The sequence below is a fragment of the Varanus komodoensis genome, unplaced genomic scaffold, assembly GCF_004798865.1.
Source record: "Varanus komodoensis strain SLA01 unplaced genomic scaffold, ASM479886v1 scaffold45, whole genome shotgun sequence".
NCBI classification, from domain to species: Eukaryota; Metazoa; Chordata; class Lepidosauria; order Squamata; family Varanidae; genus Varanus; species Varanus komodoensis.
The window spans coordinates 7,824,737-7,852,252 of record NW_025336011.1 but is presented as its reverse complement, the minus strand read 5'-3'; the positions used below and the strand labels follow the sequence as shown (position 1 = coordinate 7,852,252).

Sequence of the window (27,516 nt, the reverse complement as noted above, 5' to 3'; positions counted from 1 at the left end):
GTGTCATCATTCTAGGAAAATTACCTTTTCTGAAGCCTGTGTTGGAAATCCTTGGCAATTTTTCATTCTTTCTGTGTGTTTGTGCATGCACACATGTGTGCATGTGATCTGAGAGCACTTTGGGCATCATTTCCAACTGGTTTTGTCAACACTAAAACCTTCTCCTAGGTCCTGGGTGACATCACTTAGCACTGAATCTAAGGTTAGTTGATACCACTGTACTGGGCACTGAGAAATGCAGCCTCCTTCTCATGACTGGCACATGAATTTCTCCATCCAGTGTAGAAAGAATTGAAATAATTCATTATTAGAAGCCTTCCTCTTCCTACAGAACTAATAGCAGCTTCAGGAAGGAGGTGATTTATATCAGGGAAGCATTGCTAATCCATCTCTGTCCTCCAAGTAGATTTCCCCCAATCCAATTAGCAGCCACACTTACCTTCCTTAAAGTTTGGAACTAAGCCAGCAGCAGATGCCAATCGATTGCTTTCCTTGAAGATCCAGGTTCAGATCCCACACCCACCAATCAGGATGAAGCTGTCAGCATCAGTCTCACTTTTTCACAGCCTCCAAATATGATCGTTGGAAGGCTATAATGGGGGGGGGGGGGTGTTTTAGGCTGCTTTGATCTTCTTTTGTTATTATCACACTGCATTTATAGCCCATCTTTTTTCCTCTAAAACTAAATAAATTTATTTATTAATAAATAAAATAAATAAAGTAACTAAAATGTCAGCTGAACTAAAGTCATCTGCTTGTCTTATTTAACTTGCACTATCCCTTTTCCAGGAACACAAAGTCAATTCTGCTTCCCAGCCTCGGATTCAACAAGAACAATAAGTAGGAGCAGAGGAAATGCCTTTTGCAATGAATGGTCATGCTCAGAATTATCTATGCAGTTGAAACATGGGGTTATGCAGCAAGAAACACAATAGCTTCTAAATGGAAATCACGGAAGCCCCCAACCAATGAAGAATGCAGAAATAGATTAGCAGAATATAATAGCAGATAAATTAGTGATGTTTCATGGTTACAGGATTTCCACAAGTACATGTGAGCAAAAAGATCTGATTGGATAACTCAGCTCAAAATTCTCTGTACACTTAAAACTCACAAGTCTTGGTTGATGCCTCTGTATTAAAATTGATATACTTGTGATTTTATTCAAGTGTCTGTGTGACCTACACTGGATTAAATCTATGTGGAATGAGGAAATGGGGAACTGTACAGCCATCATGGAATTCATCCTTATTGGTTTTGGGAATCTCCAGGACTTGCAACCTCTTCTTTTCTTGCTGTTCCTAATAATCTACATTGTGACAATAACTGGGAATCTCCTCATCATTTTACTAACTCTCACTGATCAGCAGCTTCACACCCCCATGTACTTCTTCCTGGGGAATTTGTCCTTCCTGGAGACTTGCTACAGCTCGATCATCTTACCCAAAATGTTGGCCAATTTGTTAAGTGGCGAGAGGTCCATATCTATTAGTGGGTGTCTGGCCCAATTTTATTTGTTTGGTTCTTGCGTTGGTATAGAGACTTACCTCCTGGCAGCAATGTCCTATGATCGCTATCTGGCAATATGTAGACCTTTGCATTACACCTCCATCATGCATGGAAAGTTCTGTGTTCAGCTCATGACAGGGGCATGGATTGATTCTTTATTGGCCAATGGCATAATCTTGTTTCTGATGGCTCAGTTACCCTTCTGTGGTCCCAACATCATTGATCATTACTTTTGTGACTTTGTTCCATTGGAAAAACTTTCCTGCAGTGACACAAGCCTGATTGAACTGGTCACTTTTCTGTCAACCTTCATTTTCACAATCACACCTTTCTTAATGACTCTCACATCCTATGTTTGCATCATTCTCACCATCCTAAAGATGCCATCCATCACTGGAAGACAAAAGGCCTTTTCAACCTGCTCCTCTCATCTCACAGTGGTCTGCATTTTTTATGGGACAATCATCATTGTCTACATGTTGCCGGACACCCCCACTCTGAGAGACCTCAATAAAGTCTTCTCTGTCTTTTACACAGTCTTGACTCCTCTGGTCAATCCCTCAATCTACAGTCTAAGAAACAAAGATGTCCACAAAGCTCTAAGAAGAGTATACTGCAAAGTGGTGTTTCTTTGAAGGATTCCAGTAAGTATATAGTCATATCAGTTCTGGAATTCTTAAAATCCATTTTCCATCCTTTTTTGTTTAACAGTCCTACTGTGTGTGTAGGTAAGACACACTACAAGACATGCCTTCCAAGTGATTTCATTAATAGGAAGCTACTGGGACAAAAAGCAATAGTGAACACATTATTCCATTGTACCAATATGTAAATGGTTAGAACCAGTTATGTAGATTACACACAGTCATATTTCATTTGCTCCTTCATTCCATTCACACCCATTTCCCCTTCTTTTGACATGGTCATTGCCGTGATTATTTTAAACCTAAGTTCAGTTAAAGCAAAGTGGCATGTTCATTGCAAATAATACATCTAAGTTAGATCATTGTAATGCTCTCTAAATGTGATTCCCTTTAAATGTGTCAGGAGTCTTCAGCTGATTCAAAATGTTGCTGCAACAGTTTTGACCTAGGCCTGCTTTTCAGAATATGTGACATCATGATTGTGCAACATTCACAGGCTCTTGACCTGTTTTTGAGGCCAATTCAAGCAGATTATCAGCATGTATACAAAAAATGACCTCAGGTTTTCTGACTGCTGGTCTGTATATAACCTGAACGTCAGTATTTGGCACAAGGATGCTATTAGCAAACTCAATAAATCATTTTACTATGAGGGTAAGTGGAACAAAACAAGCAAACAAACAAAGCTCAATGAAGATCAATCCTGTCCTTATCTTTAAGTCATTCATTACCTAGATATTCAAAAGTACTATTTTCATCCACAAAATCTTGCCAGTCCACTCTGGCCTGTAGGGAATGTCCTACTCCCTGTTCCACCACTGGCAAAAGTGTGGTGGGTGGTTACTATAGACAGAGCTTGTCTATAGTATTATGAGCTTGTCTATTCTTGATTATGGTACCCATGTTGTGAAGCCCCTTTCCTAGAAAGGAAGGCTTTGGTCACTCTTTGGTAATGTTTACATATCTGGCAAAATCTAATTTGTTAATTTGCATCTAAGGCACAGGGAACAACTGAACATTTTTCCTTTCTGTTTTGATGACTCTGTTGTTTCTTTGTTTCTGTTCAGGATATTGTAAATCTTCTTAGAAGTAAAACTATTGTTTGTTGTCAATGCAGTATATCCCATGTTGTAGGATGGAAAATTGTGATACACATATTTCAGTCAATCAATCAATGACAGTCTCAAGTCTCTTTGCTTTCAGTTTCAACAAACCCTTTTAATGTTTACTCAGAAGTAAGACTGCATTTGTCCACTAGTGCATATACTTAGGTGAGTGTATCTAGGATTACATTGTTAGTCATCACTAACTACTAGCTCATTGTGAGCAGTGTCCCTTTTTCTGGAACCCTATGGTTTAACCCCTTTGTTGTGTTTCAGGAAGCTAATGTATAAATATTGATTGTAAGAACATTAGCTACTGTGATATAGGATGGCCATAAGAACAAAGGAGTGAAGTTAAAGGGCAAAAATTCTAATTCAATCTAAACCCAAGTGATTGGAAATTTTTTCAGGGATGAGTTCCTAATATAATGCAATATTTGCCCATTTGAGAGACCAACATACACCTATACTTGAAAGGAGGGCATTTTTTCCAGAATTTTCAGAAAGAGCTAGGTATGGGTGTAAATCTAGGTATGCTGAAAGTTAATAAGCATCCTGAAAGCCTATAATATTTCCAGTTCCCAGACCTTCCTGTGTGCTTCCCTAGTGTCCTTGCTTTCTACTTGCATTGGTATCCCTGTATTAAAAACACTTTTAAGGCCACACTCCTACCAATTGTGCTCTTGCTGCTCAGAAGCCCCCAAAACTCAAACTGAAGCTGGTAGAGCAGGAAGAACAGCAAAGGTGATCCACAGTTCCCCATCCCCTCATGCCCAGAGGACATTGTGGACAGAATGGAAAGGAGATCAGTGGGGCTTGGGATAATTCTTATGCTACTTTCTGTAGCCCCTCCCTTGGTCCACCAGAATGCCCATTTTCCTGAGGCTCCAAGGTGTGCTTTCTGAACTTGGAGAGACACCTGGAATAGTTCTTTCCATGTAAGATGTGAGGAGTAAGGGGCTGTGGTTGATTTCCTCTTCTGAGCAGTTTTACAAGCCATCCTTTTTCCCCCTGGGGACTCTTGTGGGAACCATAGGTTTTATACCATAGTAATAAGCCCTTTTGCCACCACATTCTCACCCAGTGGGCACCACATGGTGCTCCACAGCATGCTCAGTGATCTTCATTTAACACTTGAAGGAAAAAGCTGGTTCCTTGCACGGCCTGCCAATTGACTGCCTAGTGTTTGATGGTGCTGTGAACTTCTGTGTTCCTCAGAGTGTAGATGAGGGGTTAGATTGAGTGATTCAGGACTGTGCAGAAGAGGGAGAATGTAGCCTGAGGTCTTCCTGAATTGGAGCATCTGGCAACATGTAGACAAGGATTACCAAGCTGTAAAAACACAAGCCACAGTGAGACAAAAGAAGCATGTCAAAAAGGCTTCTTGTCACCCAAAGTGGATGGAATCTTTAAAATGGTAGCAATGATGCAGACATAGGATATAAGAGTTATTAGGAATGGAATGGCAGTGTAGATCAGGAGAGAGTGACAAGAGAGAGGCAACAAGTTGAATCAGGTTAGTGTCACTTCAAGAAAGCTTTTCAATTGCGAAGAAGTCACAGAAGAAATGAGTTATGACACTGGATCCACAGAAGTATAAATGTGCTAGCAAAAAAAAACCCCATCATGGAATTGCCTAAAGCATTTATCTATGCCCCAACCATGAGCTGAAAACTCTGCTTTCTTGGCGTGATTGATGCATCCAGCAAAGGTTTGTGTATTTCCAGATAGTGATCATAGGTCATTGCTGTCAGAAAGTAGGTTTCTATAGCCACACAAATGTCAAAGAAATAGCATCGAGTTATGCATCCACTAACAGAACTGTGACCCTTCCTGTAGGAGAATGACCTGAAAACAGTACTGCACAAGTCCATAACTTCTAGGATCGATTTCTGCAATGCCTGTTATGTAGGGCTACCCCGTGCCTCCTCTGGAAACTGCACAAATACAAAATGTGGCAGCCAGGCTGGTCTCTGGGACATCATGGAGAGACCAGGTATCACCTGTTTTAAAGCCTTTTCATTAGTTGCCAATACATTTCTGGATACAGTACAAGGTGTTGATAATTAACTGTCAGGGCCAGCCTTCATGCTGAGAGAAGAATGTGTGATCTGCACCAGTCCACTCAGATAATTCCAGCTTCCTTCCGCTGATTTCTGCATTCCCAGCTGTTGTTTTTTCTAGAGCCATTAACTGAGTAATCATATCCAAATAAGCTCTCACTACAATTCTTCCATGTTCATCATGAAGTCCCAAGAGGATAGAGACAGCAGCTTCACCGGGCGGTCCCAGTGGCCAGTCCCAGTTGGAAAGGAAGTTTCCAATTATTGTGTGAGAATAAATACAATAAAATTAGGATTTCCCCTTCATGGATCTCTGCCTTGCCATGACAAAAGGGTTTGTGTGGCACAATAAAGCTATGAGCTATGCCATGCAGGGGCACCCATGAAGGATTGGTTATAGCACAGAGTTCTGACAGAACATTATCCACTGGAGAAGGAAATGGCAACCCACTCCAGTATCATTGCCATGAAAACCCCATGGACAGTACCAAAAGGCAAAAAGGTATGACACTGAACTATGAGCCCCTCTGGTTGGAAGGTCTCCAATGTGCTACTAGGGAAGAGCAGAGGGATGGTACAAGTAGTGCCAGAAAGAATGAAGTGACTGGGTCAAAGCTGAAAGGACACTCAGTCATGGATGTATCTGGTGGTGAAAGGAAAGTCCAATGCTATAAAGAACAAAACTGCATAGGAACCTGGAGTGTGAGAACTATGAATCAAGGTAAGCTGGATGTGGTCAAACATGAAATTACAAGACTGAACATCAACATCTTAGGAATCAGTGAACTAAAATGGACAGGAATGGGTGAATTTAATTCAGATGATCATCATATGTACTACTGCAGGCAAGAATCCCTCAGAAGAAATTTAGTAGTCATCATACTCAATAAAGAGTAGGAAAAGCAGTACTGGGATACAATCTCCAAAATGACAGAATGATCTCAGGTTGAATCCAAGGCAAAACATTCAACATCACAGTAATCCAAGTCTATGCACCAACCACTGTTGCTGAAGAGGCTGAAGTTGACCAGTTCTATGAAGCCCTACAACACCTTCTAGAAATAACACCCCAAAATGATGTCCTTATCATCATGAGGGATTGGAATGCTAAAATAGGAAGTCAAAAGATAACTGGAATAACAGGCAAGTTTGGCCTTTAAGTACAAAATGAAACAGGACAAAAGCTGGCAGAATTTTGTCAAGAGAACATACTGGTCATAGCAAACACTCCTTTGCAACAACCCAAGAGATGACTCTACACATAGACATCACCAGATAGTCAACACCAAAGTCAGATTGATTATGTGCTCTGCCGCCAAAGATGAAGGAGCTCTATACAGCCAGTAAAAACAAGACCAGGAGCTGACTGTGACTCAGATCATGAGATTCTTGTTGCAAAATTCAGGCTTAAATTGAAGAAAGTAGGGAAAAGCACTAGGCCACTCAGGTATGACCTAAATCATATCCCTGATGAATATACAGTAGAGGTAACAAATAGATTTAAGGAATTAGATCAGATAGAGCACCTGAAGAGCTATGCATGGAGGTTCACAACACTGTACAGGAGGAAGCAACTAAAACCATCCCAAAGAAAAACACATGAAAAAGAAAGGAAAATGGATGTCTGAGGAAGCTTTACAAATAGCTGAGGAAAGAAAGGAAGAGAAAGGTAAGGGAGAAAGGGAAAGATATACCCAACTGAATGCAGAATTCCAGAGAATAGCGAGAAGAGACAAGAAGGCCTTCTTAAATGAACAGTGCAAAGTAATAGAGGAAAACAATAGAATGCGAAAGATTAGAGATCTCTTCAAGAAAGTTAGAGAAAGGAAACATTTCTTGCAAAGATGTTAAAGGAAAAATGTTGGGGACCTAACAGAGGAAGAAAAGATTAAGAAGGGGTGGCAGGATTACCCAGAAGAACCATACATGACAGACCTTAATGTCCCTGATAACCACAAAGGGGTGGTCGACGTCAAACAGACCTTAGGAAGTCTTAGGAACAATAAAGCTAGTGGAGAAGTCACTATTCCAGCTGAGCTATTCAAAATCCTAAAAGATGATGGAATTAAAGTGCTACACTCAATATGGGCTCATAGTATTTATTTTATTTTATTTATTTATTAAAACATTTCTATGCCGCCCCTTGCCGAAGCCTCGGGGCGGCTCACAACATAGAATAAAATACACAATAAACTAAAACAATAACAATTAAAATATATACATTAGAATAAAATAAGCTGCCCCGGCCAAATAAAATTCAATAACATTAACATTTAAAATGCTGCTTAAATAAAAAGGTCTTCTCCGGGCGCCGAAAAACAAATAACGACGGCGCCAGGCGGACCTCTCTGGGGAGCGCATTCCATAACTTAGACGCCACCGCTGAGAAAGCCCTCCTCTGAGTAACCACCCTCCTAATTTCCTTCACTGAGGGCTCCCGGAGGAGGGCCTCTCCCGCTGATCTCAGGGGGCGGCTGGGCATATATGGACGTAAGCGCTTCTTCAGGTAACCAGGACCCAAGCCGTTTAGGGCTTTATAGGTCATCACCAACACCTTGAATTTGGCCCGGACTTCAATGGGAAGCCAGTGAAGCTGACAGAGAACTGGAGTCATGTGAACATAACGTTCAGTTCCCGTCAGCAGCCTGGCAGCCCTATTTTGAACCAATTGAAGTATCCGGACCATCTTCAAGGGTAGCCCCACGTAGAGCGCATTACAGAAGTCAAGACGGGAAGTCACCAGTGCATGAGTCGCTGTTGCGAGGCAGTCGTTCTCCAGATAGGGGCGCAGCTGATGAATCAGCCAGAGCTGGAGGAAAGCGCTCCTCGCCGCTGCTGTTACCTGAGCTTCGAGTGAAAGCTCCGGGTCGAGGAGCACTCCCAAGCTGCGGACCTTATCCCTAGGAGGGAGTGCAACCCCGTTCAGGACAAGGTTCAATTCACCTTCTCCAAAGCCTGAACCACCTACCAACAGGACCTCCGTCTTGTCTGGATTGAGCTTCAGTTTATTGGCCCTCATCCAGCCCATTACCTCGGCCAGGCACCGGTTCAGTACAGCCACTGCCTCACCTGGATTGGTGGAAAACGAGAGGTAGAGCTGGGTATTGTCAGCGTACTGATGATTCCACAGCCCACACCTCTTGATGACCTCTCCCAGCGTTTTCATGTAGATGTTGAACAGCAAGGGGGACAAAATGGACCCCTGCGGTACTCCATGGCATAGCTGCCATGGCGCAGAGCCATAGTCCCCCAGTACCACCTTCTGGAATCGGCCATTGAGATAGGAGCGGAACCACTGCAAAGCAGTACCTCCGACCCCCAATCCCGCAAGCCTATCCAGAAGGATACCATGGTCGATGGTATCGAAAGCCGCCGAGAGGTCCAGGAGAGCCAACAGGGACGCACTCCCCCTGTCCTTCTCCCTGCACAGGTCATCGTACAGGGCAACCAAGGCAGATTCAGTACCATACCTGGGTCTGAAGCCGGACTGAAATGGGTCCAGATAATCAGTTTCATCCAAGAGTGCTTGGAGTTGTCCCGCCACCACTCGTTCTAACACCTTGCCCAGAAATGGGATATTGGCATCGGTGTCTCCCTTAAGACCTCTGACTCAATAGTGGAATCCAGCTCATGACGAATCTGAGCGATTTTCTCCCTGAAATGCCTGGCAAAGTCGTCACAGCGGGCCTTTGAGGGTAGAATCAGATCTTCTTTCGGGCCTGGGCGGACCAGGCCTTGCACCACTCAAAAGAGCTCCACCAGACGGCATTGTGAGGAGGCAATGGAAGCGGAAAAAAAATCTCTTTTTCGCCGCCCTCACCGCCACAGCATAGGCCCGATAGTGGGCTCTTAAGTGTGTTCGGTCAGATTCATCCCGTGATTTCCTCCACCTACGCTCTAGCCGTCTCCCAACCTGCTTCATCGCCCTCAGTTCAGGAGTATACCAAGGGGAAGAGCAGGCTCTGCCCGGTGGGAGAGGGTGCTTAGGAGCGATCGTGTCTACAGCCCTGGTCATCTCCCCATTCCACAGTTCGACCAGAGCCTTGACAGGAGCACCCGTCTTGTCAGCCGGAAACTCCCCACAGTATGACACATGGGGGAAATTACTTTTTAAGCATAAAATATAAGCAAGCAAAATCACACATAATTAAATTAAGAGCCAAGTTAGGCAAAATTGCCTTTGTGTCATTGGTTTTTCTTGAAGAAGTAACTGCCATGGGGAAGGGCTGAGCTATGTTAACACTCTCTTTTACCTCCATCCCAATCAGAATCCACAGAGAAAGAAAGAGACAAGCACTCACAAAGGGAGGAAAGTTTAGCACCTTTGACTCAGAACTTGGATTATTGATGAACTTTCAGCTCAGGGATGAGTTCAGTTCAACAGAATTTATGGCAAACTCGCCTTAGCGCTTTGTGAACTTCTTTGTTTCGCAAGCTATAGATGAGCGGATTGACCAAGGGAGTCAGGACTGTGTAGAAAATGGAGAAGATTTTATTGAGGTCTCTCAGAGTGGGAGTGTCTGGCAACATGTAGACAATGATGATTGTCCCATAAAATATGCAGACCACCAGGAGATGAGAAGAGCAGGTCGAAAAGGCCTTTTGCCTCCCAGTGGTGGACGGGATCTTTAGGATGGAGGCAATGATGCAAGCATAGGAGGTGAGGGTCAGGACAAATGGAGCCACAGTGAAAACAAAGGTGAAGAGAAGCAAGACCACATCAAAGACACTTGTATCACTACAGGACAATTTTTCCACTGGGATTAAATCACAGAAATAGTGATCTATGACATTTGGACCACAGAAATCTAACTGAGCCAGCATATACGTTATTATGATGTTAAACAAAAAACTATCAAACCTTGTCCCAACCATGAGCTGCAAACACAATTTCCTGTGCATAATAGAGGCATAAAGCAATGGCTTACATATGGCTAGATAGCGATCGTAAGACATCACTGCCAAAAGATATGTTTCTGCACCTGCACTGGTTCCAAAGAAAAAATATTGAGCTATGCAGCTGCGAAGAGCAACGATTCTCTCTCCAGTGAACCAATTGGCTAACATTGGGGGCAAGATGATGGTGCTGTAGCAGGTCTCCAGGCAGGACAAATTGGCCAGGAAGAAGTACATGGGGGTGTGGAGGTGCCGGTCACTCGCAATTAGCAAAACGATGAGGAGGTTCCCGCTTACTGTCACAATATAAACCATGAGGAAGAGCAGGAATAGAAGAGGCTGCAGCTCCAGGCGAGTCCCAAAACCCACAAGGACAACTTCTGTGATTGCTGTTTGGTTGCCTTTCTCTGCATTCCACATTGATCTATTCCAGTGCACCTCATGCAAAAGCTAGAATATGAATACAGCACAATGCATGTTGATGGACCCATAGCAACGAAAATGTATATACAAGATCTTAATGTAATTCCATTACACCTTAGTGAAACTCAGCAAGTTTTCTTATTTACCCAGCAGGAGCCTAATCCTCATGCATGGTTTCCAAACTTCATTCTCTTTATATCTTTTCTAAATATATTTAATTTGTTCTTCAATCAGTAAACCTCCCCAGTGTGGCTGACATGGAATCCCCAAAACAGAAGCACCCTTAGCTTCAGGTTGATGGTCAAAAAGATACATCCAAAAGGGGGGAAAGTATGGGAAGGTGGAAGAAGAAGCAATTCAGGCACCAATTATTACAGTTAAATAGTTTGTCCTGTCCTCAGCTGAAAACGCTTTTGGGAAAGGTGTGGTCTGATGGATCTGGATCTTCAAGCAAAGTCTGGATTCCCAGCTTTCTGTGCTGCAGCTTGATGTCCTGGCGACTGCCAGGTAACTGTTGACCTGCGGCAGCCTAGAGAGCCCTGTGGTTTCCTGGAAATATCTTAGGCATTCCTTGATGCTACCATTTTTGAAAGACAACCTCCCACTACCATCAATCTTTCCCTGCAGGCTTTAGGAATTCAGTGGCCATTTTAGGACACACTTTCCATTGACATGGTGCAGTGTGCACCACACATGCTATGGAGCACCCTTCCACAAGATGTGGTGGCGGCCACCAATTTAGGTGGCTTCAGAAGGGGATTAGACAAAGTTATCTACAGTTATCCACAAAGGGGATTAGACTTATCCATGGTTACTAGGGCTAATGGCTAGATGCTGCTTTCAGGAGAAGAGGCAGCTGCTGTGGGGAGACATGGGTATGAAGGTGTTTGTGGACAGTCAGTTGGCCTCTGTGTGAACAGACTAGATGAACTAGATGAGTCCTTCGTCTGATCTAGCATGGATCTTCCTATGTTCCTAATGGGAAAAAACATCAGAATGGACTTGCTGGATTATTCCAAAAGTCCAGGTCCAGTATTCTGTTCCCAGCAAAGCCAGCCAGATAAATCCAATAGGCAGGGACTAATGGCCACAGCCTAGCATCACTGCTTGCACACTATGAAAATATATGCTGGCTCACAAAGACAGAATCTCTGTTTTGCCTTCATTGTACTACTGGCAGATCTGTCTACTGATTGCTACTGATAGTTGTTTTCTTCATGAATTTGTCTCTCCTACCTTCAAAGCTATCTGAATAGGTGCCATATAAGTTGCTATATCTAGTTCTTGTCAACTGACTTAGGATAGTGAATTGGGTAAGTGCATCAGGCACAGTGTGTGAAGAAGCATTGTTTTGTAGCTCAAGATCAATTTAATGGTCAAGTTCATGGATCAAATGATATCAGCCCTGAAGATTAAATGAGCAGAATGGAGCATGCCCTGCATCATCTGCCATATGCAAATATTTATCTACTCTAAAAAACAGCACAGAATACTCTGCCAAAATGTCCTCAGCCTTTAAAACTAGGGTATGGCAGAAGACCATGGTATCATGATATTAAAACATTTGGCTGAGCATATACTCAATTTTTCCTACTGTCATTTGTCCAAAAATCCTTAAAGGGATGAGGTGGGGTGCTTTGATGCCAATGAAAGGTTTTGAAAGATGGGATAGCCCTGCCAAAGAAGAGCAGGGACTGAAGTTAGAACTTACCTGCAGCAAATTGTCGTTATGTTCAGAGACGACTGGTTTTCTTCAAAGTCTTGATGAAAAACGAATCTGAGCAGGGAAGTGTTTCTAGCTGTCCCTGCGAAAGCTGTCTCATGAGCATTTAAAAGAAGTGATATTGGAAGAGTAAGTGCTGGTTTTCTGACTGTCTGAAGAACACTACTGATGCAACCACCTTCCTAAACTCACAGGAGAGCTCTATGTTGCTTCATGTCTCATGGGATTCCCTGTGTTGTTTAAAATTCAATGCTTCTCTGGATTAGCTCAGCCATGTAAAGCCTTTTTCAGGCAATACATCCTGATGGTCTGCAGTGTCACCTTCCTGTAAAGAATATGGCATAGCACCTGACCTGTTTGGTGGCACAGCTTCCAAGCATTCTAGTGTTTGAGAAACTCCTAGAATTGTTGGTGTTTGATGTCCACATTCAGAGAAAACTCCTTTTGTTTCCAGTCAGAGTATTGTTCAATATTACCTGCCTGGAGTGGTGCCAGCTTCCAAGGTCTGAAGTCCTCTGGCCAAGAGGTCACCTACCACCTGATTCCTTCAGCTGAAGATGGTAGGGATTAAACTTATACCTTCTTCATGCAAAGCTTATGCTGTAGCACTGAATCAGGGCAAAAAGCCCAATTGATTGTCCAGACAAACTGGATGAAGCCAATCTCTCCATGTAAATAATTACAAGGATCTAGAGCTGCAAAGTTACAAAAGGCCTTTACTTACTCCATACTTTAGAAAGACGTTGAAAGATTGGAACCACTAAGCTAGCTAAACTCTCATGCATCTTCACTGTATATGGCCACATATGCTGAAGCAAATCTTTTCATCACTACACCTACACTACAAAGGGTTTTAATACTTTTATTTGTACAATTGTTATATTTATGTATTTTGTTTTTGTTGTGAGCTGCCCTGAGGCTTTGTTGCGATGGGGGCAGCATAAAAATGTTTTAAATAAATAAATAATGAGATATTTATCTAGCTACATGCTCATATCCCTTTAAAATCCCTTTCCCGCCCACACAGATGCAAATAAAAACTGTCCACCCACAATTACATTTTCCAACAATTCTTCCTACAATATCTTTATTTCTTGCTGGCCTCTGGCCAGATTTTTTTGGTCCTGCATAAATCACTCTTTCCAAATATTCTTAGAATTCAAAGATGGGTAGGGTGATCACATATCCTAGTTTACATAGATTATGTCTGTATTTGAAAGGCTGTCAAGTACATGTTTAAAGATAAATATAAAAAGGGAGAGGAGGCAGAGAAGTCACCCTTCCCCAGTATGGTGAAATTCAAGTATTGCATCTCTATTTAAGTCATACTACTTCCTTCCAAGCATAAGTCTATATGCAGATGCCCATACTAATTGGCATCTTCCTTTGCAGGTGATGCTCCCCTCCTTTTTTGGCAGTGCAGAATTAGCCACCTCAATGGTGGAGAAAAGGGGAATTATGTGTTATCTCAAGTTCAGTATACAGACCACGTTGATTGGTAGCTATTCTTTTATTTCATAAGCTGCCTGAGAAATGAGGGGTCATGCCTGCAAAGGGCCAACATCTTCCTGGTCTTAAAGGATCAAACCATCTTGTACTTCCTGGTCCTAGTTGTTGGACTGCACATGCGAGGGGCAGGATAGATTATGCTCCCCTATTGCCATCAGCTTGGAATCTTTAGGCAAACAGTTGAGATAGACATTCCCCAAATACGTAAGTCATATTGTCCAAGTAACTGTGCTGTGTGCTAGCTCCTTGTAGGAACTGCAGGCTTTCTGGCAACATTCTTCACAGCCTCATTCACATCTTTGTTTCTTAGGCTGTATATGAGAGGGTTGACAAGAGGAGTTAATATGGTATACAAAAAAGAAAAGACTTTATTTAGGTCTTTCAGGGGCCTTGATTTTGGTAGGACATAGACGATAACCAGGGTTCCATAAAACATGGTCACCACTATGAGGTGACAGGAACAGGTAGAGAAAACTTGCTGCCTTCCAGAGGTTGATGAAATTCTCAGGACAGAGGTGATGATGCAAACACAGGATACCAAGGTCAAGAGGAAAGGTGGAAAGGCACACAGTGATGACAGCATAAAAACCAAGGCATCTATGATTCTGGTGTCACTGCAGGACAGATTTATCACTGGGTCAAGATCACAAAAGAAGTGGTAAATCTCGTTTGTGCCACAAAAGACCAACTGTGACATTAAAGATGATGTTATGGTGATGGCCAAGCTCCCAGCCACCCAGGATCCAGCTGCCAGCTGGACAAACAATCCCTCATTCGTATAGGTAGCATAGCGCAATGGCTTGCATATGGCAAGATAACGATCATAGGACATTGCAGCCAGGAGGAAACACTCTGTGGCAACCAATATGCCAAAAATGTAAAACTGTGTGATGCAACCAGTTAATGAAATAGATCTATCTCCTGTCGAGAGACTGTACAGCATCCTGGGCAGGATGGTTGAGCTGTAGATGGTCTCCAGGCAAGATAGATTGCCCAGAAAGTAATACATGGGTCTGTGGAGGTGCTTATCAGCCACAAAAGCAGAACGATGAGAAGGTTTCCACTGATGGTCACAATGTAAATCACTGAAAACAGCAACAGAAGAGGAATCTGTAAATCTTGACTGCCCCTGAATGCCAGAAGAATGAATTCCATGATCATGGTTTGATTTTCTCCATTTTGCTTTTCCCAGAGAGACATATGAATATGATCTAGCACACTGGAAAAAGAATACAAGTACCCATTTATAATCAACTTTACTTTGGTGGTTGGACAATAACTTGAGACTAGATGACTGGCTCAAATTATTTCATGGGCAATTTGCAACCTTACATGAACTTGCCTGTTCGATGCCCTTTTTTCTAGTGCACAGCCTAAAATTGCACAGGTCTTAATTCCACTGGAGATCCAATGGCTCTAAAACAATGCAAATCTGTAAAGGAATCCCCCTATCCATTTTAATTTCATATATTTAACATGTCCAGCATATTCTTGGTCCAACATGGCTCAACACAGGAAACCACCTCCCATGTAACTTTTTAGTTACCCTGGAAGGGAGTTACAAGGAGGAGAATTGTTCCAGGGTCTGATACTTGGGGGCAGAGTGCAAATCAGCACTAGTTGCATACTGTGACTAAGGAAAAGAAGGAAGGGATTATTTAAATTATTATTAGATCCCTTGGCTGCAGAGTTATAGAAAGGTCCTGGATAGAGCATTGGTTTTGGTCACTGTTTTGGTTCCTGTCTGCATTTTTTCCAATGATCAACATTTACTAATGATCAATGCATTCCTTAATTGTCCATCCTTATGTAGCTAAACTGGTACCATTTCCAAGACATAACTTAAGATAACCCAAGGACTGGAGAAGTAGGGAAAGGGGGCCCAAAGAGATGCTAAAGGATGGGCATGTTCAGGGCCCATGGAATGCCTACTGATTATTCCAGGTGGGAATGGATAGGAGTCTCATGGAAAAAAGCATGGCTCACTGGCTAGAATCCTGATCATAAATGCCTGAAATTGCAACATCTTGTTACAGTTCCTGCTTGTTTTGTTAACATCTCTTGATAAAAAGTTCCATATGAATTGCAATATCAAGCATTTTGTGGTGGGAAGACACAGGCCCTGCTTCTTCCAGTTCTGAAAATGTGTATGAAAAGGTTGGCTTACCTTCTGATGTCTACCCTACAATGAACAGTGTTGAGAGTTGTGAGTTCTGTCAGCAGGAGCAGCTAAGTCTCTGTATGAGATAAGTGAATGAGAAAGTTCAGCATGCGCTTCTTCCTCTTTTTCCTGAACTCAAAGGGCTTCAAATATCCCAGGATCTTTATTCCAGCATCTGGCTGTTTATATGAACAAACTGCTCCAAGTACTCAGCATGAATCTTTATTGCATCTATTGTATCTACACAGGCACAGCACCTTTATTTCATATTTATCCTGCAAGAGAAATATATAACTCATCTTATTGATTCTTTTTTTTCCTGCAGGAAGTCAAACCCTCCCTTGATATCTATGCACAGGGGTAACTGCAAACTATTTTAAATCTCCATGAAATTAAAGCTACCTTGAAACGCACTATAGTAATTTAAGAGTAGCAAGAAAAAATAAAAGAATGTTTTAAATTTTATTTCCAATGTAATTTACTCTGTAGGAAGACACTTTTAAAGTTAATTGGGCATGTGCCAGTCAAAGTGGATTATTTTAAAATCCACTTGGATTTCAATGGGAGCCTAAGTCTTTGCTTACATTGCTTCTTTTGGAAAGAAAGAACCTGGGAAGTACTTCATCTTGAGTAAGGTTCACCTATTAATAGCTTGTAGCCCTAGATGGACAGGGGATAATGCAGGCACAAACAACTACTATAGGCCAAACAGTATATTTAATTTCATTTTATTATCACTCAACAGCCAAAGCTCTCTGGAAAGTTTACAAAGATTAAAACTGCAAAAATGCATGATACTATGAAAAACCTTGGGAGACCATTGATCGTACCTGTACCCCCACCATTACCACAACTAATAGCAACTGGGGGAGGCAAATTACATCAGGAAATGGCAAGGGAAAGGGTTAACTTCTCTTCCCAGGGCTGCTCTCCAGATCCGGTCTGGGGCTCTCTACCGCTGCTTTTAAGAAGGGAGTGTCAGAAATGTTCCTACTCAACCTTTGTTCAGGAGGTGTACTCATGGAAGGAAACCATGTGGAACTGATGGAAGCCATTGAGAGATTCAACCCGGGGGCTACACTGGCATGTACTTTCTTAGGCATGCTACATAAATGTGTGGGTGAGGGGAGCTGCCAGGCACACCAGAGGCAGGGACGAGGAGTGCCTAGAGCTTTGGGAAGCCTTCAGACTTTCTCTGGACATGTAGAGGAAGACTCTGAGTCTTTCTACTGATATAAAAAGCCTATGAGCAGTGCTTTATGTTAGTGATTTGCAGCCAAACAAGATCTGGTGGTGGAGTCCCATGCGTTTATTAACAAGACTGCCCCACTCATACATAAAGCAGTGCTGAAGAGCTATTTTTTCATGAAATGATGAGCACCAGTGAGGGGAATGAAACCACCCCCATGCTCAAGTAACTATTTGTAATCTTGTAAAAGTCAGGTGAGAGCTACCTCAATAGGATTTGCAAATCTGTAAAAGAGGCAAACCCTCTTTTATAACCCTGCCCCTGCCCCTAACCCTCAAAGCTTGTTCCACCTCATAACTGTATCAGATTGCAAGTTTTTTCTATTTTGCATGAAAATATATTCCTATTTCTGTGCATGTTTTATACATTGTTGTGTGTTGTCAAGTTGTCTCCAACTTATGGCAGCCCTACAAATGAAAGCCCTCCAAAATGTCTTATCCATGACAGGCCTGCTAGCTATTCCAAACTCAAGGCTGTGGCTTCCTTCAGGGAGTTGATGTATCTCATATCTGGTCTGCCTTCAACTTCTCCTGGCATGATTGTCTTCTCCAGTGAGTCTTGACTCCTCATGATGTGTCTGAAGTATGACACCCTCAGTTTTGTCATTTTTGCTTCTAGGGAAAGCTCTGGATTGATTAGATCAAGGACCCTCACATTCAGTCTTCCTGACAGTCCAAAGCTCTTCTCCAGCACCATGTTTGGAACACATGCATTTCCTTCCTGTCAGCTTTCTTCACTGTCCAGCTTTCACATCCATACATTGTGGCTAGGAATACCATTGTCTGAATGAATTTGGACTTGGTCTGTAGTGAAATATCCTTATATTTGACGATCTTTTCTAGTACTTTCATTGCTGCCTTTCTAAGTCTCAGTCTTCTTTGAATTTCTTGGCTATAGTCTCCTTTTGAATTGATGACTGAGCCAAGGTATACAAAATTTTGTGCATTTTTGAAAAGTACACATTTTCTCCCATTGATTCAAGTGTGTCTGAGCATGTTTTTCAAAAGTATACCTCTATTTTAAATATACATGGTTTTTTCAAGGTTTTTTTTTCCTGTGAATTGTATTCAAGCCTGGAAATGCATGGATCAGAACCATGGAATGCATTCATGTCTACGTTCAGTTCTGAAATGTACATTAAATGATGAAACATACTAAAGTAAGGACTGGATTCACACAACAGGAAAACCATTTTTCAAGGGTTGCACATGGGTTAAGTGTGTGTTGTTAGTGAGCCATGGTTTGCTACTGAAATATAAATCATTATATATCTGAACCCAGTTGTGCTAAAAAAAAATAACCCATGATAGTTAGCCACAAACAGCCACAGCTCACAACTCATTACCTAACACTGATTTCTCTTCATAATTTTCCTGGTTAATACACCATAGTTTCCTAACACAGCTGGGTTCAGACAAGATGATACCAATGTTTCAACAATAACCCGTGGTTCAACAACAATCCACATTAAACCACATTCTGCCCTTGAGTGTGGTTATCTGTTTTGTCTGAACCCAATCAAGGATTATCATGGGGTTATTCTGCCCTCCTCACTCCATCTCATGCAAAAAAGCAAAGAAGCCCTACTTACCACTTGACATTTAAATATGGCATATATGAATAAACACATTTGGCTGCCCAGCTCGGACCATGCACACACGCTAAACAAAGTTCATATAATTTACAAACCTTTAAAAATGAAAGAAAACTTTCTATTTCTCAAAATATGAAAATCAATATAAAATAGAAAGAGCCAACCACTTGGCTCATCTCTAGTTTATGCAATTTATTTGTAAAACAAAAATATATGAAATAACAGGATGAAAACAAAAAGCAAAACAAATATATATTTGGAAACTGCAAGTAAGTAAAGAATCTTCATTCCTATCCAAAGAGAAATGACAATCCTTGCAGAATTAAAAAAAAACAAAAGCCAGCATTTCAGGGTGCAAGCAGATTCACTTAAAGCTCTGTATTCTTTTGGATGCACAAAATTTAGTGACAGCTTTTCTGAAGACCACCTTCACCTCCCTGTTTCTAAGGCTGTATATCAGAGGATTGAACAAAGGTGTCAGGACTGTATAGAAAAGGGAGAAGACTTTGTTGAGGTCTTGCAGTGTATCTGTTTTGGGCAAAATGTAGACAATCATTATTGTGCTGTAGAAAATGGACACAACGATGAGGTGTGAGGAGCAGGTTGAGAAGGCCTTTTGCCTCCCGCTGATGGATGGGATTCTCACAATTGTAGATATGATGTAGATATAAGATGCCAAGGTCAACAAAAACGGAGGCAAGGAGCACACGGCTGCTAAGAAGGCTGTTAATGGTTTGATTATTTGTGTGTCACTGCATGACAGCTTTAATATTGGATTGAAATCACAAAAGAAATGGTTGATTTCTCCTGAGCCACAGAACTTTAATTGGTGCATTAAATATATAGTTATGTTAATAGCCAATGAACCACTTATCCAAGAGCAAGCCACTAGCTGGAAGCAAACCTTGCTATTCATGAGAGTTGTGTAGAACAACGGTTTACATATTGCTACATACCTATCATAGGACATTGCAGCTAGGAGATAACATTCAGAAGCAGCCAGGAAGCCAAAAAAGTAATACTGTATCATGCAGCCAGTTACAGAAATCACCCTTTGCCCCCCATTGAAAAAATTAGCCAGCATCAAGGGAAGGATGTTGGAGCTGTAGCAAGTTTCCAGGCAGGACAAGTTACCCAGAAAGAAGTACATGGGGGTGTGAAGGTGGCAATCAACCACCACCAGGGCAATGATGAGGATATTTCCAGCCATGGTCACAATGTAGATCACTGAGAAGAGAAAGAAGAGAAGGGACCACTGATCTCCCAGATTGCCAAACCCCAGCAGAATGAATTCAGTGAGCACTGTCTGGTTTTCCAGTTTGGACTGTGCCATTATATAAATTCATGCCTGCAAAGATCAAATAGATGTATCTTTAACTCGGTGGAAATGATTTGTGTAGTTCTTTTCATTTTTTTTTTCTACAAGTATGTTTTTAATTGCAGGGATAAAGCAGATACTAATCAAGACAGAAGTGGAGAAAGCCACATGGAAAGCAGTTTTCCAACACAGAGAAACAATATTGGATAGTTTGAGCAAATTACAGGATTTCCATTCTAGAAAGAATGAATAGATCGAGACTGATCAAGTGTCTCTAGATCCACATTTTCTGAAGAATTTGCAGAAGATGTTTATCACTCAGTGATCTGTAATGAGTGATGATGTATTTTGGAAAACAGCCATCACCTATTAACTATCATTGATTGGATCTTACATTTCAAGGACAAAGTTCACATATTCAGCTAAAATCATAAGTGTCTATGGAAAAAAGCCTTATCCCCACCCAATTCATATTTTATGTTGACTACAAATCCATATGATGCCCAGTCCTCCTAAGAACCCCATTGCAAAGATGGATTAATACAAAGATATGCAATGGAAAGAAATGTAAGGCTGCTATCCTATGCTCACTTAGAAGTAAGCCCTAGTGAATTCAGTGGAACTTACATCTGAATTGATGGCTGCAGGACTTTATTGTAACTGTGCTCATCAGTTTTACTTCTCAGAATTGCAATAGTAGTAGTAGTCCTTGGAGAGAAAATTAATTCACATCACTCATTCATCCACTCTTTTTTATTATTCTATATTGCTAAATATATAGTATAGAGTGGGATCTACACTAAGCAAGCTGCAGTTAGGCTCCATCTACATAAATGGTAATTAAGTTCTGAAATGTAGCATAGATCCAACCCACATATAGTAATATTAATAAATAATAAGGGGAAAGGGAAATAGTAATGCAGAAATAAAGGAAGATCTTCATGATTTGAGATGCTTAAGCTTGCAAAACCAATTCCACAGTTCTTTGGAACCTGACCTAAATGTTGTACACATTTTAATTGTATTTATTACATTTATATCCCACTTTTTTCCCTCTTGCACAGAATGCAAGACAGCTTACCTAACCCCCTCCCTTCCCGTTTATCCTCACAACAACCCTGAGAGGTACATTAGGCTGAGAATCAGCAGCTCATCTAGTCATCCAATGAGCACCAGGATAAGGGGGAGCCAGAACCCAGATCTTCTGTGTTACATTCTTGGAACATATTCAAAGATTCAGAAAAACAACAAAGGAGAAGGGAAAAAGAGTAGAGCATCATCTTAGTCCTTTAAAAAGGGGGGACCTATGTTAGCAGCATGCACATTAAGATTACAAACACTTACAGCTATGAGGCACTATAGAAATGTAATAAATACATCAAGGGATCTGCTTTGCATCCTGCATTAATGACAACAGTTCACATACATAGGACATGAGAGGCTTTAAAACTGACTCTAGCCTGGTGTGTGTGGTAGAGGGAATGTTCCCAAAGTCCTCATACTTAAGACTTCTTGGAAAGTGAATAAATTAATGGTTTATTGCAATCACAGATGAATGTAAGTTTTTTATGCAAAAGGTACAACTAATTAAGAATAATTAAACAAAAACAGTACATTTTAAAATGGATGCAACAGAATTATCCCTAATTTACATTGCAATACCAAAAAATCAAAAAATCTGGGACCTAAAACATTACAGCTCTTCTGGAGACAATCCCAGAAAAGTTCTTAATACAGGAAGAATCATGTTTTCTTTGTGGACTCTATACAAATTGCAATAAGAAGCTCCCATTCAACAGACTTCATTACAGCTATTCTGCACCATCAGACATTTGTTAATCAAGATGGTACTCCATTGTTCGTTTAGTCACGCCAGCGCAAATGGCTGAAATAAGGGAGCGTGAACACTCTCCTGTGTGTGGAAACAGATATAAAGCTCTAGCAATTCTGTATTTTAAAGGCTTACTTATCCATTCTGGAAAGTAGGATTTGCCAGCTGCAGCTCCCAGGCACTGGAGAGCTCAACCTGCCTTATCTGTTCATCTCTATATTTCAGAGGACTTGGAAAGTGACTGGCTGTGAAATGCTAGGAATTGCAGGATGTGTTTCTGTCTCAACATACACAGCATTGCAAATACATGCATATACATCTAAGGGATAAACTTATGCAAGGGATAAACTTGTGAAATGCAGACTCTTTTTCCTATGCCCAAAATAATATTGCATCACATTTTCGGACTTGGGTCTTCACAATCAAGTCACCTACCTCTGGTTCTGCTGTATAGTGGCTAGATCTCCTGAGCAGACAAAATGATCATATTCAGAATGAACATGGCAATATTTTAGTATTATCCCATCCTTCCTCAGAGAAGCTCAGAGCACCATCCGTGCATGGTCTCACCATCACCACCACCTCCGTGCTTTGCCCTTTTAACAATCTTATGAAATCGGCTAGACTGAGATGTCATGCCTGGCCCAAGTTTATCCTCTAAATTTTGCATTTGAGTGGACATTTGAATTCTGGTTTCCCTAATCTAAGTCCAGTACTCCAGCCACAACCCCAGATTGGACCTCCTTTTGCATGACCCCATCCATTTGCTGACTCCTTTCGAGACTGGCTTTAATCTGGGAGCCATACAAGTAAGTGAAGCATGCATTAACAATCCACTCCACCACCACCCCGCCAATTCTGGTTTCTAAACTGAAACCCCAACTTCTTAAAAAAATCCGTATATTGTAAAGTGGCTTTGTGATGTTACAAGACCATCTACCTCATGTGCTCTGCCTCTTTTCTGGACCCAGCCTCTATTCTTTTCACCCATCTTCTTTAGGACTACCATTCTTTCTTCAAATGAAAGAAAGGCACTTTTGCAGTTTCACCTATTTTCTACCATGTATGTCTCATCACAGTGCTTCTTTTCCTCTATTTCAGTGCCTCTCTCTTTTCCACAGGGAACTCATAGTCTCCTCTGGCATATATTGTATTGTAGGTTTCTTAAGGCCACAACAGCAAGCTACTAACGAGCTTTGTTCTAGAGTTTAAGCAGAGCAGGTAGATGTATGACTCTGGGGGAAATCATTAGATTTCTCTCTCTTGCTGTCTCTCAATACCTGTGGATGATTGAAGACTGCAAAAAAATCAATTAGAATTCAGTGTTGGCTTCCAATGACTGAAGCTCGCATACCAGAAGAGATGGATCAACAGGTTACTTTCATTGCTATTTGCAGAAATACAGCTCTCCTCTACTTCCATGACGAGGGATCAAGTGTCTAAAAGCATTGGCCTCAGAACTGCACAAAAGCTAGTTGTGTTGGTGCATCAGATATGAAGACATATCCCTCCCTCACTTCTTCTACCTTTGTTTGTACTGGAACCAAGATTACTTGGAACACTTATGGAAGAGGGTTATACATAAATGCTATGCTGATGCTCATAATGTGAATGTTTAGATTCAGTCAAGTGTGCTCCATTATGTATTTATTTACGATATTTATATGGTACTCTTCCTTGCCAAATGACAGATTGGTGTACAAAGTCTCATATAGCAGGGATTAAAATAAAATACAATGTTGTGATTAAACAAAACATTTACTAAGCTAGATAATCAAATCAGCAAGCACCTAGTTCATATTGCAAAGCTGGCACCCAGTGCACTGCAAGGAGGAGGGCATTCAAAAGGTGGGCATCGTAACAGCAAAGGCCCTTCTGGCTGCAATCAGAGGTACATGCACAAGAGGGGGAACAACTAGGAGAACCCTAGCTGTAGATCTCAGGGAATGGGAAACCTGATATGGAAGAATCCTGCTTCCAAGCTGCTTACAGCTTTATATGTCAACATCACCTTGTACTTGGTGCAGAATTAGGGCTGCCTTTGCTTCTTCTGATGGGCTTCCCATCTTTAATGTGGTGGGCAGGTACAACATAGTCCTCTTCATGCTGCTAATAGCTACACCTATTGAATTTGGTCAGTAAAGATGGGTCAGAGTTTCATTCCTGATCATTTTTATAATCATTTGCCAAAATGTATATATTTCTTTACAATAAGGATGGAAAGAACTTAGTTTTTTTTAAATTCAATAGGAAGGAAAGTAACCCTAAGAGTTTCATCCAACCAAAGGGATGCTCTTATCATGAATAGTGCAAGATTTAAAAATTCTATCCTGCTTGGATAGAAAACAGTGGAATTATAGGCAAGGCAAAGCTCCCGAGTCATCTATTGAAATCAGTATGGTGGAGTACATCTTCCACCCACACTTCCAGCCACACTACGGTCAACATGCAGGGCCTTCCTCCAAGTGCCAAATCCATGGGAGGTTTGGAGGGAAGCAACAAGAGGGAGGTCCTTCTCAGTGGCAACCCTCTCCCAACCATGGGATGCTCTCTCTGCCTGCCTGCCTGCCTGCCTGCCTGCCTGGTGCCAATCTTGTCATTCATTCAGCACTAGGTCAACATAGTCCGCTATGCAGAGGCATTTAAAAACATGCAGGGATAGTTAAAGGCTTGAGGAGGTGGAAAAACTTCCAAGGAAGATGGTGGTTTGCTTGGAAGCACCATTAGAATGCTGCCTGTATCTTTTCTTCCTGGGGCCTTTCTGAAGTGTGAACTGACGCTTGTCTCTTCCACATCTCCATTTGGAGACTACCTTGACAGGTGAACTACTCAGACTCATTTGAAAAGGGTTTGACAAGCTTGGATAACGTCAAGTCAACAATACAAGGTAGACTTCTTCAGTTAAAGGCTTAGGTGGTTCACAGTTCTATCTTACACCATCTGGTGATTTGGCTGTTTTTAATTTGTTTCTAAATGTTTGTATTTTGGAAAGAAATGATGTTTTATTGTATTGTTCAATGAACTGTTGTGAACCACCCAGAAAGCTTCAGCTATTGAGCAGTTATTTCAGACATGAAAAAATAATGCTACTAATAAAAAAAGAAATAAAAGGAAAAACAAAAAATAAGGGAGAGGAGAGGAATACAAATGAGAAAAAAATTGACAAGTTCTGTGACAAAAGGAATAATACCACAAGGAAACAAGAATACTCAAAGGGATTTAATAATGAAAACAAATGCTTACAAAATTCCCTTGCCTGTTCCTAATAGCCACACAGGCTTGTGTTCCCAGTAGATTATTGATTGTTCCATATAGCAGTTATCACAAGGCTGTTTTAAGGATACAGACATTTGTTTCAGTTGTTATTCAGATTCTCTGTCCAAAAAAAAGTTCCCTTTACACACTTGCATAGAGTGAAGGGAAAACCAGCCCACTTCTGAAAAATATATAAACATGCAAGCAAGTGATGACAGACTTAGGAGATGCAAGCTTTTGTGAATGCTCAATTCAGCAACAGCAAAACAGACAGAAAGAGGAAGTCTCTGCCACTTTCTCTGCGGGAAACAATTCCAACTCATGCAGAAGATAGCCATGACGTTTGATGAATTCCATCATTGGTAAGGAGCAACTGCTGAAGTATCCTAGTTTGATGTAAACAGTAATGACAACAATGTCTCAGTTAATATTACCAGGGAAGACAGTTTATCATCAAGAAGTAATGGATGGATCCAGTTTCAGGTTACAGATTTACAAAACTTAGTTTACAGAATGATTTAATGCCACTTCATGATGTTAACAATTACTGCAAAGTGGTTATGGAAAGACTCAGGGCCCAAGATTCAAGCCATAGTTCAATGGATTTCTGAAACATTCCTTAGGTATTTTTCTAATATATAAAATCTGACCCATCTACAGCACAAGGGAATGTATTTCCTGACTAAATTGGTGGGGATGGGAGGCAGCTCATTTCTATCAGATTCTGTTGCAGTTAGAAGCACAATGAATGGTTATTTCAAGTTCAGGTCCAGTGTTCTTTTCAATGATTTGGGTCTAAGTAATGGTGATACATCTGCCAGCAAGCCAGCATGTTTTTCTCCTCCTCTCACACACATGCACACTGAGTGATAGCTCTACAGTACAATCCAGTGAGGTCCCCCCTACCCTGCAACCTCAGGACCATGCCCGGCACAGTTCTTTCTAGCAGCAAAGCTGGAGGACAAGTTCTCCTGAGCCTGGGATTCCAGCTCTGGTCATAGACCAGGTTTTGCAGATCCCCTAAAGTTAATAGGAAAGTGAATCTGGACTCCATTTAGTCCAGTTGATTTCAGTGTTTGTACATTAAGCATAATTAATGTTTCCTAAGTCCATCTGCTTTGCATTCTTGATCCAGAAGCCAGGCAAACATCTTGCATAATCCACATGTCCCATTTTTACAAGTCTGCCTTTTGTTTTGATTATCTCATTTGCAATTACATTCATCTAAAGTCTCTTTTATGTCTGCCTGACTTCTAGCCAATGTCTTCCATGAGTAGCATCCCAAAAGAAAACCAAACACTCATAAACCATTTCCTCCTCCTGGGGTTCAGTGATCGCCAAGATCTGCAGATCTTCCTTTTCCTAATTTTTCTACTGATCTACCTTGTGACCATGACTGGGAACATCCTCATCATCGCCCTTGTGGCTTTTGACCAGCACCTTCACACCCCCATGTACTTCTTTGTGGGAAACTTGTCCTGCTTAGAGACCTGCTACAGCTCCACCATTCTGCCAAGAATGCTGGCCAGCCTTCTAACAGGGAATAGAACCATTTCTATTAGTTGCTGCGTTATGCAGCTCTGGATCTTTGGATTTCTGGCAGCAACTGAATGTTATCTGCTGGCAGTGATGTCTTACGACCGCTACCTTGCAGTGTGCAAACCACTTCACTACACGTCCCTTATGAACAGTCGTTGCTGCATCCAGTTAGCCCTTGCCTCTTGGCTGACTGGCTCCTTTATAGTCACTGCCATTGTACTAACAATGTCACAGTTCAGCTTTTGTGCCCCATCTGAAATTGACCATTTCGTTTGTGATTTCAAGCCTTTGATGCAACATGTCTGCAGCGGTGCCCACCTTCTGCTCTTGTCTAGCTTCGTAACCACCTCTCTGCTAACACTGCCCCCATTTCTGCTGACCCTTGCGTCATACATTTGCATCATCACCACCATCCTGCAAATTCCGTCCGATACTGGGAGGAAGAAAGCCTTTTCTACCTGCTCCTCTCATCTTGCTGTAGTAACCCTATTTTATGGAGCATTAATTGCAGCATACCTGCTCCCAGATACTGATGCTCTGCACAGAATGAACAAAATCTTCTCCCTCTTCTACATGGTCATTACACCTCTTGTCAATCCTCTGATCTACAGCTTGAGAAATAAGGAGGTGAGCAAGTCTCTAAGAAGGGCCATCAACAAATGTGTGCCAATTCAAATACTAATAATGGACTCCAACTGA

General features: G+C 41.5%; 5 protein-coding genes across 5 annotated transcripts; 2 read left to right on the top strand and 3 right to left on the bottom strand.

Annotated features, from left to right (window-relative positions):
* The first annotated feature begins 1,214 nt into the window (after window positions 1-1,214).
* Window positions 1,215-2,144, top strand: LOC123030525 (olfactory receptor 6N1-like). The gene has a single exon (XM_044444539.1). The coding sequence runs from the start codon at window positions 1,215-1,217 to the stop codon at window positions 2,142-2,144; it is 930 nt and encodes a 309-aa protein (XP_044300474.1).
* A 7,552-nt stretch (window positions 2,145-9,696) lies between these two features.
* LOC123030524 (olfactory receptor 146-like) lies at window positions 9,697-10,635 on the bottom strand. The gene has a single exon (XM_044444538.1). The coding sequence runs from the start codon at window positions 10,633-10,635 to the stop codon at window positions 9,697-9,699; it is 939 nt and encodes a 312-aa protein (XP_044300473.1).
* A 3,473-nt stretch (window positions 10,636-14,108) lies between these two features.
* Window positions 14,109-15,070, bottom strand: LOC123030523 (olfactory receptor 5V1-like). The gene is given in 2 exon segments (XM_044444537.1): window positions 14,109-14,908; window positions 14,911-15,070. Coding segments are annotated over 2 exon segments (960 nt in total).
* A 4,168-nt stretch (window positions 15,071-19,238) lies between these two features.
* LOC123030522 (olfactory receptor 2AP1-like) lies at window positions 19,239-20,207 on the bottom strand. Its single transcript, XM_044444536.1, has one exon. It carries the CDS (start codon window positions 20,205-20,207, stop codon window positions 19,239-19,241), a length of 969 nt encoding a protein of 322 aa, XP_044300471.1.
* A 6,340-nt stretch (window positions 20,208-26,547) lies between these two features.
* On the top strand, window positions 26,548-27,516 carry LOC123030521 (olfactory receptor 10C1-like). Its single transcript, XM_044444534.1, has one exon. The coding sequence runs from the start codon at window positions 26,548-26,550 to the stop codon at window positions 27,514-27,516; it is 969 nt and encodes a 322-aa protein (XP_044300469.1).

What these genes read in the sequence shown, in the direction of transcription:
- LOC123030525 (XM_044444539.1), top strand. Translation starts at nt 1,215, where the DNA reads ATGGGGAACTGTACAGCCATCATGGAATTCATCCTTATTGGTTTTGGG.
- LOC123030524 (XM_044444538.1), bottom strand. Translation starts at nt 10,635, where the DNA reads ATGTGGAATGCAGAGAAAGGCAACCAAACAGCAATCACAGAAGTTGTC.
- LOC123030522 (XM_044444536.1), bottom strand. Translation starts at nt 20,207, where the DNA reads ATGGCACAGTCCAAACTGGAAAACCAGACAGTGCTCACTGAATTCATT.
- LOC123030521 (XM_044444534.1), top strand. Translation starts at nt 26,548, where the DNA reads ATGAGTAGCATCCCAAAAGAAAACCAAACACTCATAAACCATTTCCTC.